We start from the raw sequence: 17,960 nt of genomic DNA, 5'->3' as shown, positions 1-17,960 counted from the left end.
ATGGATTTGAAACAGAGAGTTGCGCGAACTTGCAGCTGCTCTCGCGCCATTCGCACAAATTGAGTCACGCGACCGCGTGACCCACGCGTCCGTGTCACATGCGGCGCACAGTTCATCCACATCAACCAAAATATCTTATCTTTTCTTCCCCAAATCCTAATTTTTCTTATCCCTTCTTACTTCCTTCTTCTCTCTTCTTCCTTCTCTATTCTTTCTCACTTTTTACTTTCTCCCTTTTTCTTTTTTTCATCCATTATCAAGGTTCTTTTCTTCTTCCCTCTTTACTTCTTCATTATCACTCTTTTTCTCTTATTCATGTTTTCTTATTTATTTTTCTTTTCATCATTGACGTCGAGTTTTCTACCAGTAAAGAAATTCATAGAAACGGTTGCGTTGTAGATATAGTTTCTAAACCGGCAAAAATCCCTTCGTACAAACGTGTTGGGTGTCACAAGTAACAAACCCCTTTAGAAATTGTTAACCGAGTATTCAAACCTCGGGTCGTCTTCTCAAGGAACTGCGAGGAAGTATGTTCTTATTATTGGCTATAAAGGTTATAATCGGGGTTTAGAAGGTGAGAAGCAAGTAATCTGAATGACGAGTGAATTAAATGGCAATTAAGAATAAATAATAACTGTAAAGCGACTTTTAGCAAGGTAGAGAAATTAGAGGTCCAACATAGTTATCTCTCTCAACAATAATGAAAGTTGAATCTAAACTCCACTTGGTCAACCTTTACCAGAGCAAAGGAAAGTCAAAGGACTAATTAAGTTGACCTTTGAATCCTAATTAATTCCTAAGAGAAAGTTGGGATTATTTAAGTTCAGCTCAATTAGCAAGATAACGATTATCAATTATGTTGAGTTTAATAACTGTTGAGTTACTAAATTCTTAACCAGAACCAAAAGGGGAAAAAGTAAAGTTGCTGGAATAATAGTAAAAATATCCTTAGATGGGAAGCAATGGTAACTTAAGTCAAAGAGAACAATCATAAACTGAAAATACCTCAATTATCTTTAATTCAAATAGAAATTTGTAACATGGAATAATTCATAAATAATAATAATCAATTCAAATGTTGGAATAAATAAAGAGAAGTAATATTAAAATAAAATTAAACCTGGATCCAGAGTTACTCTCAAAACAAGAAGAAATCCTAAATCCTAAAAGAGAGAGAGAGAAGATCTCCCTCTCAACTAAATCTAAATCATTGAAAGATGAAAATATGCGAGCTCTCTGAATGGATGCATTCCCTCACTTCATAACCTCTGGTCTATGCCTTCTGGACTTGGGTTTGGGCCAAAAAGGGCCTCAGAACTCGTTATGAGCATTTTCTGCAATTTCTGGTGCGTGGCCTCTGTCACGCGTCCGCGTGGGTCACGCAGTCGCGTCAATTGGAGCTTTTCCTTGCCACGCGTTCGCGTCAGTCATGCAACCGCGTCATGTGCGTTCTGCTTAAGGCGCGCGGTCGCGTCAGTCATGCGGCCGCGTCGCTGCTGATTCGTGCTTGGCACACGATCGCGTCATCCATGCGATCGCGTGGATACCAGTTTCTTTAAAGCTCCGTTTTGCTTTCTCCTTCCATTTTAGTATGTTTCCTTTTTCATCCTTTAAGCCATTCTGCCTTAGAAAATCTGAAACTACTCAACACACTAATCACGACATCGAATGGAAATAAAGGTAATTAAAATAATTAATTTTTTAAAGTTTAGAAAACATGTTTTTCATTATATGACATAATAGGGAAGGGAAAGTAAAACCATGCAATTAATGTGAATAAGTAGGTGAAGAGTTGAATAAATCACTTTAATTAAGCACAAAAGAACTCATGAAATATGGGTTTATCAATCATCTATATTCTATTTTCCTTTTACTTTTCTCTTTATTCCTTTAATTGGTGTTAGAAATTTATTTGGGTCATTATCTTCTTTCATATTTTGCTTGTGAGTTATTATAAATTGTTTGACAATTATATATTACTTTTCAAAAAAGGGTTGCTTGCATGACTAAATTTACTACTTCCAATAACATATTCAACATGCATGCCAAGTGTTTGTGAAAAAGCCCGTATGGCATTGTGCATTATTCTAAATTATTCTATTCTATTACTTTAATGCCTGTTTTTCACAAAACCTCTTTTGTATTTTATTAATTTAATATAATTGTCAATACAAACAGATTGCCAGTTTGAAAGACTTGGTAATCTAACTTGGACATTGAATGCTTGATCTATGCTACTCATGTCTTTGCCCGCATGCCAATAAACATCTCGCATTCAAATGCCCTCACATGCACTTGCTATATTACCTTTGATGAACTTTTCACATGTAGTCTAGACCATGTGTTAACGACATCCCTCTTTACCGTGCATTGATTATCAACCATAATGTTCGCTCCCTTGCTCGAACCCTTCGCTTTACATATTACTTTCTCTTCCCTTTTTCAGGATGGCCACCAAGAAAGGTAAAGAGAAAGCTACTCCCAAACCATCAACAAGGAGAGGAATAAAAAGAGTAATAGTGGCAGAGCCATCTTCAACAGCGGTGACACCCTCAACAAAACGAATAAACAGGATCATCAAGGTCGATGAAAAAGGAAAAGCTTTTCCAGCAAAGGATACTGCGCGGTTTCCTAACCGCTACTGTGAACAGATGTTCCACATCCTGGCAGCAAGGAACTATAACAATGAGCACATGCTTATCCTCTCAACCCACATTGCTGAATTTGTTGAGCCCCGCATTGAGCGAAGACAATGAGAATTCCTACGGAGACAGCCACGGCAGGTTAATCTTTCATGGGTAGTAGAATTCTACTCCAACTTTTACATGCCAACCATGCAGTCTGTCTATGTCCGTCAGAAGCAAGTCCCCTTAACTGAAGAGGCCATTCAACAAGCTTTAGATCTTCCCCCTGCTCCAGAAGGATTGGACGCATTCCAAGAAGCCTCACTCAAGTGCCAGCCATACCAATTTGACTGGGACGCCATTCTCAGAGTCATCGCACAACCTGGCAGCCTATGGATCTACGGATACCATCGTTCTCGACCTAAGGGCATATCGGCTTCAGCACTTACCTTGGAGGCTCGAGTATGGACACAAATCATGTCCCATTACGTCTTTCTGAGCACTCATGAATCCTCCTTCACTGCAAACATGGCTATTTTATTCTGGTGTATCCTAACAGACTAGCACCTCAATTTACCAAGACACATTCGGCATGCTATGGGACACATACAGATTGCAAGAAATTTACCTTTCTCCGCCTTGGTTTCAGATCTCGTCTCAGCAGTCGGAGTCTCCTATAGAGCTGGGGATACCAAATCCATGATTCCACGAGATGATCAATACGTCCCTAACGGGAAGTATATCAGACCTCTAGCAGCCACTATCAACCGGAGCAGAGAACCAGTAGAAGACATCCCCTCTTCTTCCACACCACAAGCACCTACAACAAACCAACTGCTCCATCAAATACTTGAAAGGTTGGATCGGCAGGAACACAAAGCAAAGCTAAGAGAGCACCATAACAAGCGCCGATTCACATACCTCAAGGAGCTATTTATGGGAAAATACAGACCTGACAAAGACCCAGACACCCCAGAGTCCACTTCATTTACCAGCATAGGGAGCCATGATGGTCCCGATGGTGGAGATACTGCTACCAGCCTCCCTTTGTTCCTGACAGATGGCACCGAGGACGGTGCAAAGCCTTAAGTATGGGGAGGTCGGTCAGTACCTGACTTCCGGAGGTAAATTCTCTTCCCTAAACACCAATAAAATATGATATTTAGTTAATTTTTCTTTTGTTTAGATAGAATAAATTGCATAGTAATAGGTTAATTGCATGCATGCTCTACTTGATTGAAAAATAATAAGTTTCTCCTAAGACCCCATTTTTGAAAAATATTTCACTAACTTAAAACTTTTGTGTTAAATTTGTTTGAAGTTGTATTTAGAACATAGTTTAAAAAGCTAAGAACACACAACCTGTGAGATTTGAGCTTAATTACATGGTTACATTATTTAATCATAAATATTTTATTCTTGTGTGTTCATTTCTTTATGATTGTAATCTTTATTTTGTTTCATCCTATATGTCCAATGTTTAATGTGTTATATGCATGCATATGATTGAGGCCATTATTTGATTTTAGCTCACTTATCCCAAATAAGCCTACCCTTTAAATCACCTTTGTTAGCCACTTTGAGCCTTTTTATCCTATTTGTTCTATATTTTACCACATTACTAGCCTTAAGCGGAAAAAATAATTAAATATCCCAATTGAATCTTTGGTTAGCTTAAGATAGAAATTGTGTGTTAATTAAGTATGGGAAAATTGTGAGAACAAGGGTTAATAAGGGAATGTGTCATGATAAAATAATGGGAATTTGGGTACCTACTCATGTGAAACTATGAAAATTTAAAATTCATGTGCATTGATAAGCTATATTTATTTTCAAAAAAAAATCTAAAAATATTCAATAAATAAATAAATAAGGGGACAAAATTTCCCCAATTCTAAGTTAAGCTAAATTCAAAGATCAATGCATATGTGATAAAAAAAATTAAAAGAAAGTTGATGCATGAGTATGTAATACAGAAGTGAAAATTTTTGGGTGGCTAAGCATGATTCTAGAGTTATATAGAGTGTATGTATGTTAGGTGAAAGCTTAGGTTAACTAAAGATTCAATTTATAGCTCACTTAGCCACATATATATATATATATATATATATATATATATATATATATATATATATATATATATATATATATATATATCCTTACCCTTACCTTAGCCCCATTACCGCCTTGAAAAGACCTCATGATGTTTGCATTGGTACATTAATTATTGTTGATTGGTTAGGTGAGAAACAAAGTTTAGAAAGTATGATTTGGGAAGAGAAGAGTGATTACCCTATACACTTGAAAGACTAGAGCGCACATACACCATCAGTGAGGGTTCAGTACTTAACTCTATGTTCCATGCTTTCATGAGCTATCTTCTTACAATGTTACCTGTTTTTACTATATAAATTAAGTAAGTAAAAATTAAATTTATGTTTGTCTTGAAGAGCTTATTTATTTTAACCAAGTAGACAAGAATCATATAGTTGCATTTATATATATAGGTTGTATTGCGTTACATGAGTTTTGCATTTTCCTACTCATTTATTTTAACTCCTTCAACTAAGCATGAGGACATGCTAATGTTTAAGTGTGGGGAGGTTGATAAACCATTATTTTATGATTTATATTGTGTTTAATTGTGTGGTTTTATCAAGTCTTTACCCACTTATTCACATGATTAGCATGTATTTACAATTCCTTCCCAAAATTGTTCCATAGATGAAAACTTGCTTCCTAGAGATCTTTTAATTATATATTTTTTATCCTCCTTTATACCATTCGATGCCGTGATCCGTGTGTTGAGTGTTTTAGGCTTCATAGAGCAGGAATGGCTCAGAAAAAGGAAGCTTACAAAAATGGAAGGAACACAAGAAACCAAGGAGATGACCAGCGAACACTGACGCGAGCGCATGGCTCACGCGAACGCGTGCCTGACGCAAACGCGTGGATTGGAATCTGCACGAATGACGCGAACGCGTGGACAACACGTACGCGTGACCTGCGCGATCTGCAGAAATTACAGAATACGCTGGGGGCGATTTTGGGCCGCGTTTTAACCTAATTTTTGGCCCAGAAACACAGAATAAAGCGAGAAAACATACAGAGACTCAACACGGATCCACACACATTCAGATTCATCACATTAGGATTACCTTAGTTTTAGATTTGAATCTAGATTAGTGTTACATTGATAGTTTATGCTTTTGTTTTGTATTGTGGATGTTGAAGAGCCACTACCTCCGTGAAGACACTACTTTAGTTTGTTCCTTTATCCTTTACTCCCTTCAGTTGATTATTGACTCTATTCAATTGAGTATGTTACATTTTGAGTTTATTAATATATAGAGTTATTTTTATTTTTAATTAATTTTAATTCTCTATTTAATTTTATTTAATTATGTCTTCTTATATTTTTATGATTATTAATTCCATGTCAATAGAGTAGACTCTCCACTTGACATGGGGGTTGATTAAGAGGAGACACTTGAGTTGGAATGCTCAAGTGATTAGTTAAATTGGACGTTGTAAGCTAATTCTGTACCTGCTAACACTGGACCTCCCTAAGAGAAAGGACTAGAAATTGCGAGTAAGAGTTAGTTAAATCACTTTACTTTCCTTTACTCAGTAAGGGTTAACCAAGTGAGAACAACCTCTTTACACTGCAATTGAGAAGATTCCAACAAGGATAGGACTTCCATTTAATTATTCCCCCGGTCAAGACCTTTTATTTGGAAAATCAATAATTATTCTTAGTTCATTTTTATTGCTTTAATTCACAATTATTTTAATTACTCACTATCAAAACTCAAACTTTCTGGGAATTTTATGATTAATAAATTAGCACTCTTTCCTGCAACTCGTTGGGAGATGACTTGGGACTCATACTCCCAGTATTTTTATTTCTAAAATTTGTGACAACCCTTTTTTAAATTGGTAAGGCAGATCTTAGCTGGTTAAGAGCTATACGTGCAACGCTATTCTCTTATTTGGAATCTCTTAATTGGTTAACTTCTGCCACGCATCACTCCACCTTCTTTCTGTCTTCTTCGGTCCAACTGGCTTACGGTTTAAGGGAGACTACTCCTTCAGCACTTGTGGTGGTTAGATATTGAGGACCCTCCAGGATGATCTTCTACAGTCTGTAATCTACTGTTTACATAAAAATCTTCATTCTCTCCTTCCAATAGGTGTAGTTCCTCCCATTGAAAAGAGGAGGTCTGTTGCTTGACTGTCCTTCTGTTAGATTATAGGACACCAGGTTTGAGCCACTGTTCTCTGCCATCTGGATCTTTTCTCCAAGCTGCAAAGCTTGATCTCTTTGAGACCAAGCTTTGATACCAATTGATGGTTTATCAGTGTGTAGGAGAAGGGGGGGTTGACTCTTAGCCCCTTTTCGCTTAATAACACTTGCTGGCCTTTGAAATAACTTCTGGAGATTTTTTGCTTTTTGTCTCGTACCTAGCCGCAAGACTTTTTCTTTTTATCTTGTAACCAAGCAAGAGATATTTTTCAGTTTTATCTCCTATGCAGTAGAAACAGAAATGGAGTAGAAGAGAGAGAGAGAATCACACCACAAAGTATCCTGGTTCAGCTGTGAAGTGCAATGCAGCCTACATCCAGTCTCCATCACAACAATGATGGAATTTCACTATAATCATCATGATTACATACACCAATTTTCCCTAGGAACTACCCTTTCTATCCAGGACAAGTCCAGAATCTATCTCAACCCTGAACTTGACTTGGTCACCTACCAAGGTTTCAACTGCTAAGTGCTAACCCAACTTGCAAGGGGATTCCCACAGAATCATGAAACACAACACAGATGTACAAAGGACTTCTAGGACATCTATGGCTTTTTATTTTAATTTTGTATACTCTGCCTTTTTCCGCTCTATGGCTTTTTCATACAAACCTCACTGTTTGCCTTTTTCCATGAGACTCAAGACAGACAAAACTAAACAAAAAAATTACAAAATGAAGAACATTGAAGGAGAAGAACTTCTGTTAGCTTAGGTAGCTATGAGAACTATGTGCCTTGCACTCTCACTCCTTGCTTCAAGCCTTGGCTGTTCACCCTTATTTATAGAAGGGGAAGCCTCCACGGTTGAAACTGTTGAACCAAGCTAAACTTCTTCTTCTTCAAACCAAAACCGGTTCGGCCAGAGAGAGAGAGAGAGGAGAGGAAACCGAATGTAAAACCCAACATGCAATTACCTCTGTGTCTTCCCTTTACACCAAGCTTCATCAATCCGAGCCTTCCATCTTGACTTGCACTCCAAGAAGGATTCCTGGCCCTTGATGAGTTCTTGATGATGACAGCTCCTCATGCTCTAACTTCTGCCTCATCCTCCATATAGCTACAGTAGCTACCTCCTGTAGTGGTTGAGCAAAGGTAGAGACGAGCCATCCCTGCAAGGGATCTTCTTCCTTTGACTGAATGGATCTTCTCCATTTCTGGTTATGGAGAGCTTGAGACTTCCTCACCACTTCTTACCATAAGTGGCAAAGATCTCAACCACACCATACTTCAGATTTACTTTTTCTTGATGCCATCATCACAATGGCTTTGTTACTAGCTTCTTCTACTCTCTGATAACTTGCCTTAGCTTCTATTTTTCTCTGTGAAGTGACCGAAAGCAAGAAGAGAGATGAGAGAGAAGAGAGCAAAATAGCTTCCAAATGAAATAAAGAAGGAAATAGAATCAATTACACTTAATTAAAAACTACTTTTCTTTTTCATAATAGCGTGTGAAGCAATAATAGCAATCACATCAATTTCAAATTTTCTCTCTCATGTTTCCAATGCAAGTTAATTCAAGTTAATTGAATTTGGAATCCATCACAAATTAAAAGTGGGATCCGTTGAGAGCATGAGACTTTGCTTTCTTCCAATATTGGTTTCGGACCAAGCTTTGATCTTAGTAGCAAAGATTTAAATGGGCTTGTTTCAACAATATACTGGCCCAACTAACAAAATATTGTTTCAGCCACAATAATTGAATCATTTTGTTCCAAGGCTGCACTTTAGACTTCATATTGGGCTTGCTAATTTTTCTTTCTTTCAACCCAATTATAAAATCTGCAAGTAACAAAATTATTAATTAGCAAATATTAATTAAAATTAAATTAATAATTTTGTAAGTAATGAATTTAATAATGTTTGATCATCATCAAATTAATTTAGAGTTTTCCAAACTCATCAATAATAATAGAGAGATTTGGATTTTCTAAATTTTAAATTTTACTTTAGAAGATAAAGTGTGATCTCTCACCATTTATTTCATAGAGAAAATATGATAGAGAAATCATTCAAGGATAAGAAATCACACTTTACCCTCTAAAGTAAAAATTCAAAATTTAGAGGATCCAAATTCATAATAGAAGATATGATAAAGATTAGAAAGCAACGAATATTTCTAAGGTATGTTTCGTGGGAAGATAAAATTATGAAATTCAAGTAAGTTTTTATCTTATTTCGAAAACAACAATCCTAGGGAACCAAGAGGGTACCAGCAAAAAACCAGCCAAATGCCTCTGGATGAATCCAAAACCTCTACGTAGATGGTGCTTATACTAGGCATTAGGATGTTTCTTCTACTAAGTATCAGAATGTTTCTTTTTCATACTAAATAGATGTTCTTTTATATATTTTATAAAAAATTTTATATACTAAGAATCGAGATTGTTGGAAGTTCCGTGATCCCCGCCCCTATTTCTCCAACGTATCATTCATAATTTTAATTTGGGGTGAGAAGCAATTAATATCAAATATTATAAATTAGTTAAGTTGTTTATTTTTTGGCTGATCACCTCTTGGTTCCATATACTTTTTCTTTCGAAAATTATAATTATCTTAATTTTAGTTTAGCTAATGTATATTATCTTGATATATATAATCTAGTTTAAATACTAAAATCTCAAAATATACCATCTAAATTCGTATAATTGTGGTCCAAAAATAATAAATTTTATCAAATCTAGGATTTGAAAAATAAACTCGATAAATATTTAACATTAAATTCGAATAATAAAAAATAGACCTAATTTCACTCTATCCATAAAACACTCCTAAAATTTGACATGTTCTTTTTAACTAGAGCTTGCTTTAGCTTTGAGGCATAAATTATGCATAAATTTACTTTTGTCTATCTTATACTAAAATTTTATATTTATTTAGAAGAATGGAGGCAAATTTTTGGTACCACATCATAATTTATTTTTGTTAAAAATTTAAGATATTTAGAGACACATAAATATATAATAAATAGTTTTATATATGTAACCGTTAACATAGAATTAAAAGTCATTATAGAACAATAATATATACACTGAATATAAAAATTGAATTTTAAATCTTCAACAAAAGACCACTAAAATGGAGTTTTCTTTCTTGCAAAAGAAACAAAATATATTAACATAGTAGATAGTACTATTTTATCTTTAGATAATAATTTAGTATATTGATTCCATTTGGTAGCTTTAGAAAGAGTCTTAGTCACTGTACTATCAAACAGAGACAAATTACTAACTAGTATGATGGTGAAGATGTATCCGATAATAACGCATTTTTTTCAGTGTGTCCATGATATGATACACCCGTGATCTATTATTCAATAATAATACTATAGAGAAAATAACTAAAGTTATAAAATTTAACATAATATTTATAATTGTATATTGTTATATTTAACATTATATAATTAAATTTAATAATAATTAATAAATATTAAATAAAATAATTTAAAACTATTTAAATTAATTTTTTTATTATTTTCCAAATATTATTGTTATTTAAATGAACTAATACTACCTTTTATTTACTTATGTAGAGGCCTATTAGCAAATGAATAATAATAATAATAGATTTTATTTATTACTATTATGGCAGCTACTGTTTGCCTGTACTGCATGAGATTCCAGCAGCATCTGCTGTATTTATCGGGTGAAATTTCATAAAGGCATAATTATTATTGTACATGTTAAAAAAATGTCATGATGGTGATGGTGGTAATAGAAGAAGAAGAAGAAGCAGCTGAGTGGTGATGATGATGATGAGGATGTGTACCAATTTTGAAGGCAATAATCAATGGCAGTGGGATATAATTGAGTGGCAGAGATATATATAGTGTAGTATAGATAGAGGGGGGAAAAAGAAAAAGAAAATAAAATCGAATTTATAATTTGAATAAAAATATTATGTAAGAGAAGAAATTGGTGTGATGTTGATGTGGACCACATGGTTGATTGTGAGAGGTGAATGGGTAAGCAGCAGTCAATATACATAAATATAGTGCATGTGAAACTGCTGCTCCTCCCTCTACAACTCATTTTAAACTTATATAGATACATTTTTTATAAGTAGTATTTGCGATCTTTTAGTTGAGTACGAAGAAATTATGGCATTTGAGTTATAATTTATTATCAAACTTATATAGATAGATACATACATCTATTTATTGAATTATACATTTGAAATGCATGCAGTAATATCATATTACCCTTATCTATCTATATATCATTCAACAGGGTTAGTTTAATAGTTAGTTTACTAATTTATCTAAGCAAGAAGTGATAGGAGTTTAAATTTTATTTTATATATATATAGCCATCAAGGACAAATCCTTAAATAAAGCTCTAATTCACAATGAATTAGTCTTCAACTAAGCAGAGAAATATCATAAGAAACCAAATCAATCAATCTTAAATGCATGAGTTTTTTTTTTTTGGTGATATCTCTCAACTCAACGGATTAAAATTAGGAAAAGTCTAGGGCCAGTAATTTTATCAAATTTTGGCCAGCATGTAACCAACAAAGAAAAGTGAGCCATTGGATGAAATCTCATACCAATCTCACACATTAAAATCATCATGGATAACTATTTGATAGCTACAAATCACAAAAATTACTGACCCCTAACACTCCTCTTAAAATTAATTATCATAAATTTAAATTTTATTTAAAAGTTTACTTTTGAGTTGAGTTTAAACATTATACACTAATAACCAATATAATTTTTTTTATTTATGCAATCATTTTAATTGAGTACTATATGTTTTTTATTGATGTATTTAGTATATAACTATTTTTTATATAAAATAATATAGAAATTAATTTAAATAAAATTACTTTTTATTTTTAACTTTAAATAAAAATCACAATATATGTATAGGAGAATAATTAAACATTTCACCAGGAAAATAAAAGAGATAAATACATGTGTAATATACTATATATTTACAGTATTTAAATATCTAAGTAAATAAAGAATTTAGAAAAGCCAAATATATATACTATTATAGATGTGTTTAGAAAAATTAGAGAAGTCAGGAGGAGATCCCCTATGTAGGACGCTTTTGGTAAATTAAAATTCTATTTGCCAACAAGGTTAAAAACATGGCGATTCTTTCTAAAGAAGGGACATGGATAGCCTTCTAAAAAAAATTACAAAATATATTCTATGTCTTGTTTTAAATAAATAAATATATATATACTATTTTTCTACTTATTTTTTATTTCTCAATTTTAAAGTAATCTACTTCTAATATCTTGCTATCTTTTTAACGCAAATATTATATATCCATACGATCTTTAGCCTTTCAACATTTTTTTTGACTGTGTATATGCATAATTTGTATTGTCTCTACGATCATGTTTGTTATTAGAAAAAGTATAGGTAAACAATGAAAATATTAAATAATGTGAATAATGAATATATTAGATGGTTATTCTAATATTAAGATTTAGATGAATAATTTAAAGTGTAGTATATTTTTATTTGATTGGTAATTATTTATATTGTTCAAAAAAATTATTGCCTAGTATAACCCTAGGGAGATGTGTTGTTACCAAATACTTCATTACGTGTGAATTAGGAGTTCAAATATGTGCGTAAATTATTACAAATTAAAGTGTCTGGTTTTATGAGAAAATGCTAAAAACCTACACCTTATATGGCGATCTACATACACAAAAAAAGACATTATTTTACAATAAAAATTGCTCAAGGATCATGTGTGATCGTTTTGTATTTATTATATTTTATTTAAGCAAAAAAAAAAAATTATAATTGCGTTTAATCCTAATTTTGTCTTCGTATATACTTTCCCTTCAAATCCTAATATTCGATTATTACACTAGTGCACTCTTCCAAGGCTCCACTAGCTGTATACTTCCATCATCCATGTACAATTTTTTTTTTTTTTTAAAGATTTGATTTTCATGCTTTACCTTAAAATTTTTTGTAGTAAATTTTGGTTTCAAAGGTCAATTCATTTATTTTTGTCAACATTTCTTAGCTTGTTCGCCAATCATTATATTGTAACTCGAAAATATTTATTAACCAAAAAGATTTAGCTAAAATTAGTTAAAATTTATTTTATTACAATAATTAATAAATATTAAATAAGGCAAGTTTTTGTATCTTTATAATGTCAATATAGCAATGATGATATGTTATTATTTTCGTTTTTATTTAATTTGTTATGGATTGTGTTACGAATTCGGATCATGGATCCCACACACGAAACATCTTCCGAACCCGGATGTCCGGGTTTGACCCGCTTTGACATTCTGGAAGGCCCAAAACCGGTCCGCTAGAACTCCTAACCAACAATCAAATTCAAACACCTCCCTTATTTTAACCTAATAAGATAAGATAAGATAACTACCATCACCTATATAAAGAGGAGCCCTAGACCCCCTCAGGCAAGCCATTCATTCCCCATACCTTATACCTCTCAGATCCATTCTGACTTGAGCGTCAGAGTGTCTTTGCAGGTACCACCCCCCATCGCTTCAGTCAAACAATCTGACATCCGCCTCGACCCGCAAGTTCCCGATCTATCTCTCAACCCGTACCAGAGGCTTCCAGTACATTGGCACCGTCTGTGGGGACCTGCAATGTTGGGACAGAATGACAGACGAATTCGAAGAGCAATCTCCGAGCCGCCACGATAACTCCCGAACGAGAAACCCAACTCCCGAACATCAATAAGCTACGCCCCATGGAAGAATAGCAAGCGCTATTTGCCAGACCACTCTAGTGCAAAACAAAGAAAGCAGCCCCGTTAACGTTGGGGCACGACACCCCGAAAATCTGGGGGAGAAAGCAGCTCAGATCATCCAAGACCTCTGCCTCAGAGTACAAGAACTCGAGGGCCGAGTTGCAACCAAAGAAAAGTACAACGCCAAAAATGGAAGTCACGCAACCTCCAGATCAAGATCTCGCCATGAAACCAGGCACGGCAGATCGCTAGAGCGGCGACACGGCAAGAGGTACAATCGCAGCATCTCCCATGACCACGGACACGATAGGTCGCCAGAACGACGACATGGCAAGAGGAACGACCACAGTATCTCACGCAACCCGGCTTGTCAGCATGACACGGACGATGACCGACGATACCAAGAGGCCAAACGCACAAAAAGCGACCATGTGATAATGGAAGCTACTCCTTTTACTGAAAGAATCCTAAAAGCAAAACTCCCCAAAGGCTTTGATAAACTCACATATATGAAGTACGACGGAACCAAAGATCCCCAGGATCACCTAACAACTTTCGAAGCCAGAATGAACCTAGAAGGAGCCCCTGACGCGGTCTGATGCAGGGCCTTCCCGGTAACCCTAGCCGGACCCGCGATTAAATGGTTCAACGCCCTTCCCAACGGATCCATAACGGGCTTCCACGACATCTCACAGAAATTCATGGCCCAATTTACCACTAGAATCACCAAAGTCAAACATCCCATCAGCTTGTTGGAAGTTACCCAGAGACAGGACGAGTCCACAAGAAAATACCTTGACCGATTCAACGATGAGTGTTTAACGGTCGACGGACTCACGGACTCGGTTGCAAGCCTCTGCCTAACTAATGGACTCATGAATGAAGGTTTCCGAAAACATCTCACCACCAAACCGGTATGGACCATGCACAAGGTCCAAAGCGTCGCAAAGAAATACATAAACGACGAGGAAGTAAGGCAGGTCGTAGCCGCCAACAAACGGCAGCACGGTAACACGCACCACGGCAATGTGGCACCTCGCCACCAACCCCCCACCAAGAGAAAACCAGAAGGAACTTCCCAAACCAACAAGCATAAACCGACCTCCCAGAATCAGAAAATTCTCTAACTACACACCCCTGACAGCCCTGATCTCCGAGATATACCACCAGATAGCAGACCGAGGCATCCTCCCGAAGGCCCGACAACTCAAGGACAGAACGGGCAGCAATAAAACCCTATACTGCGACTACCACAGAGGATACGGACATAGGACACAAGACTGATTCAACCTAAAAGACGCACTCGAGCAAGCTATATGAGACGGCAGACTCCCCGAGTTTGCCAAAATTATCATGGAACCAAAATGTGCAGAAAGAGAAAAATCACCGGAAAGAAAAGGGCGCAACCCGAGGACACAGAGACAAGCCCCCAGAGAAAGCCTGGAGACAGACCCGACCATAATCGTAAATGTCATCACAGGCAAAGACACCCCGGAAAAGTCCAAATTGGCACTCAAGAAGGACCTCAAGATCTTGGCAGTCGGAGAACAGACCCCACATCTCACCACCGGCAAGCCGATAACTTTCTCCCCCGAGGATTGCCAACACAGCATCTCGGCGGAAGACGCCCCCTTCGTCATCTCAGCGAGGATTGGAACCGGGCTAGTCAGGAGAATACTGGTGGACACAGGGGCAGACTCAAACATCCTTTTCCGAGGAGCCTTCGATAAACTCGGACTCCGCAACGACAACCTCCAGACACACTGCAACGGGGTCACCGGACTCGGAGACAACTTCCTCAAACCAGACGGCTCCATTGTCCTCCTCCTCACCATAGGGATAGGAAGCCAAAGGAAGAAAATCTTATCTGAGTTCGTGGTCCTAAAAGATTCCACCGCTTACAACGTCATCCTCAGAAGAAAAACAATCAACGACCTCTCTGCAGTCATCTTCACAAAATACCTCCTCATGAATTTCACAGCAGACGACGGCTCCATCGGAACAATCCACAGAGACCGGGAAATCGCAATGGAATGCGACAATACCAGCCTAGCTCTACGGAAAAGACCCCGCAACGCGGCCGGCATATTCCTGGCCGACCTGAACGTCCGACAAGACGGACAACCCAGACCAGAGCCAGAAGGAGACATGGAGAAACTATAGATAGGACAAACCAAAGAGGAATACACCTTCATCAACAGGAACCTTCCGTACGATCTTAAGGAGGATCTCTCACACATCCTAAGAGAGAGCAGAGACCTATTCGCATTCACACTGGCTGACATACCAGGAATAGATCCCGACCTGATGTCCCACTGACTAGCCGTAGACCCCAAGGCCAAGCCAGTGACACAAAGAAGAAGAAAAATGTCCGCCGACCGAGCAGCCAAGGTCAAAAAGTAGGTCAAAGCCCTCCTCGAAGCAGGCTTTATCAGGGAACTACCCTACACGACCTGGCTAGCTAACGTCGTGCTAGTCAAAAAAGCTAATGGAAAGTGGCGGATGTGCGTCGACTATACGGACTTAAACAAAGCCTGTCCTAAAGACGCCTTCCCGCCCCCAAATATTGACGGACTAGTAGACATCGCATCCGCCCACCAATATCTCAGCTTCATAGACGCATACTCCGGGTACAACCAGATACCCATGCACCAACCCGACGAGGAGAAAACGGCCTTTATCACCCCCTGATGGCACGTACTATTACACAGTCATGCCTTTCGGTCTGAAAAACGCCGGAGCCACTTACCAAAGACTCGTCAACAAGATATTCCAAGGCCTGTCCGGGACCAAGCTCGAAGTCTACATTGATGACATGCTCGCCAAGACCGAATCCAGCAAGCAACTCATCAGTGAGCTCGAGCTCGTGATGAACACCTTGAGGAGGCACCGAATGCGCCTCAACCCAACAATATGCACCTTCGGGATGGAGGCAAGGAAGTTCCTTGGATTCATGATCACACAACGTGGGGTAGAGGAAAATCCCGAAAAGTGTAGAGTCGTCCTCGAAATGACAAGTCCGAAAAACCTCAAGGACATTCAGAAACTTACCGGCCGACTAACCGCACTATCACGCTTTCTCGGCGCGTCAGCCCAAAAGGCAATCCCTTTCTTCAAACTCATGAAGAAAGGAACCCCCTTTCGATGGAAAACAGAATGCGAGGAGGCATTCCAGTATTTTAAGAAAGCCCTAGCGGAACCTCCGGTCCTCACCAAACCCTAGACAGGAGAGAACCTCTACTTATACCTATCCATAACGGAAGAAGCACTCGCAGCAGCACTTATCCAAGAAGACGAGAACAAAACCCAGCAGCCCATCTACTTCGTAAGCGAAGTCCTACAAGACACAGAATCACGCTACTCATGCCTCGAGAAACTAGCATTCGCACTTTTCACGGCCTCCCGACGTCTCCAACAATATTTTCAAGCCCACTCCATTATGGTCTGAACCGACCAAGCAGTCAGGGAAGTCCTACAAAAGCCCAACCTAGCGGGGAGGATGCTCACCTGGTCCATCGAACTGTCCCAATTCCAAATAAAATTCGAATCCCGGAATGCAATCAAAGCACAGGCCATGGCAGATTTCATCGCCGAGATGACGCCAGGAAATCCCACCCTCGAAACTAGGAAGCTACACGTAGATGACTCATCAAACACCACCTCCGGAGGAGCTGGAGTGATACTCGAAAGCCAAAACGGGATTGTAATCGAACAATCTGTCAGGTACGAGTTTCCGATCTCAAACAACCAAACAGAATACGAGGCTCTATTGGCCGGCTTAACTCTAGCCAGGGAGATCGGGGCAAAAATCTTGGAGGTATGCAGCGACTCACAGGTAGTCAGCTCCCAAGTTAACGGAGACTACCAAACACGAGACCCCTTGCTCCAACAGTACCTCACCAAAGTAAACAAGCTAAAGGAAGAATTCATACGTGTAACCATACAGCACGTCCCCATGAAACGAAATGCTAGACAAACCTCCTCTCGAAACTGGCCAGCACCAAGCCGGGACAAGGTAACCGGTCGCTAATCCAGAAAGTCATCAGGACACCGTCTGTATCAGCCGCAGCCGACGCTGTCCTACCCGTCTCCAACCAGGAATTATGGACCTTCCCGATCCTACAATACCTCCTCAATGGGGTGCTACTCGAGGACTCTAAAGAAGCAAATCGGATAAAAAGAGAAGCCGCCAATTACACAGTCGTAATAAGACAACTATACAAACGAAGATTCTCGCAGTCCCTACTCAAGTGCGTCGAGTCCGGGGACACGGAGTACATACTCCGTGAAATCTATGAAGACTGCTGCGGCCATCACATCGGA

The 17,960-nt window shown here is 37.8% G+C and overlaps 1 protein-coding gene across 1 annotated transcript; it reads left to right on the top strand.

Moving 5' to 3' along the window:
• Positions 1-17,211: 17,211 nt before the first annotated feature.
• Positions 17,212-17,667, top strand: LOC140178705 (uncharacterized). Its single transcript, XM_072215934.1, has one exon. It carries the CDS (start codon positions 17,212-17,214, stop codon positions 17,665-17,667), a length of 456 nt encoding a protein of 151 aa, XP_072072035.1.
• Positions 17,668-17,960: the final 293 nt, after the last annotated feature.

The sequence above is a fragment of the Arachis hypogaea genome, chromosome 14 (genome assembly GCF_003086295.3).
Source record: "Arachis hypogaea cultivar Tifrunner chromosome 14, arahy.Tifrunner.gnm2.J5K5, whole genome shotgun sequence".
Taxonomy (NCBI): Eukaryota; Viridiplantae; Streptophyta; class Magnoliopsida; order Fabales; family Fabaceae; genus Arachis; species Arachis hypogaea.
Note: the sequence above shows the minus strand (reverse complement) of the source record. Positions and strands in the feature narration are given on the sequence as shown.

What these genes read in the sequence shown, in the direction of transcription:
- LOC140178705 (XM_072215934.1), top strand. Translation starts at nt 17,212, where the DNA reads ATGGCAGATTTCATCGCCGAGATGACGCCAGGAAATCCCACCCTCGAA.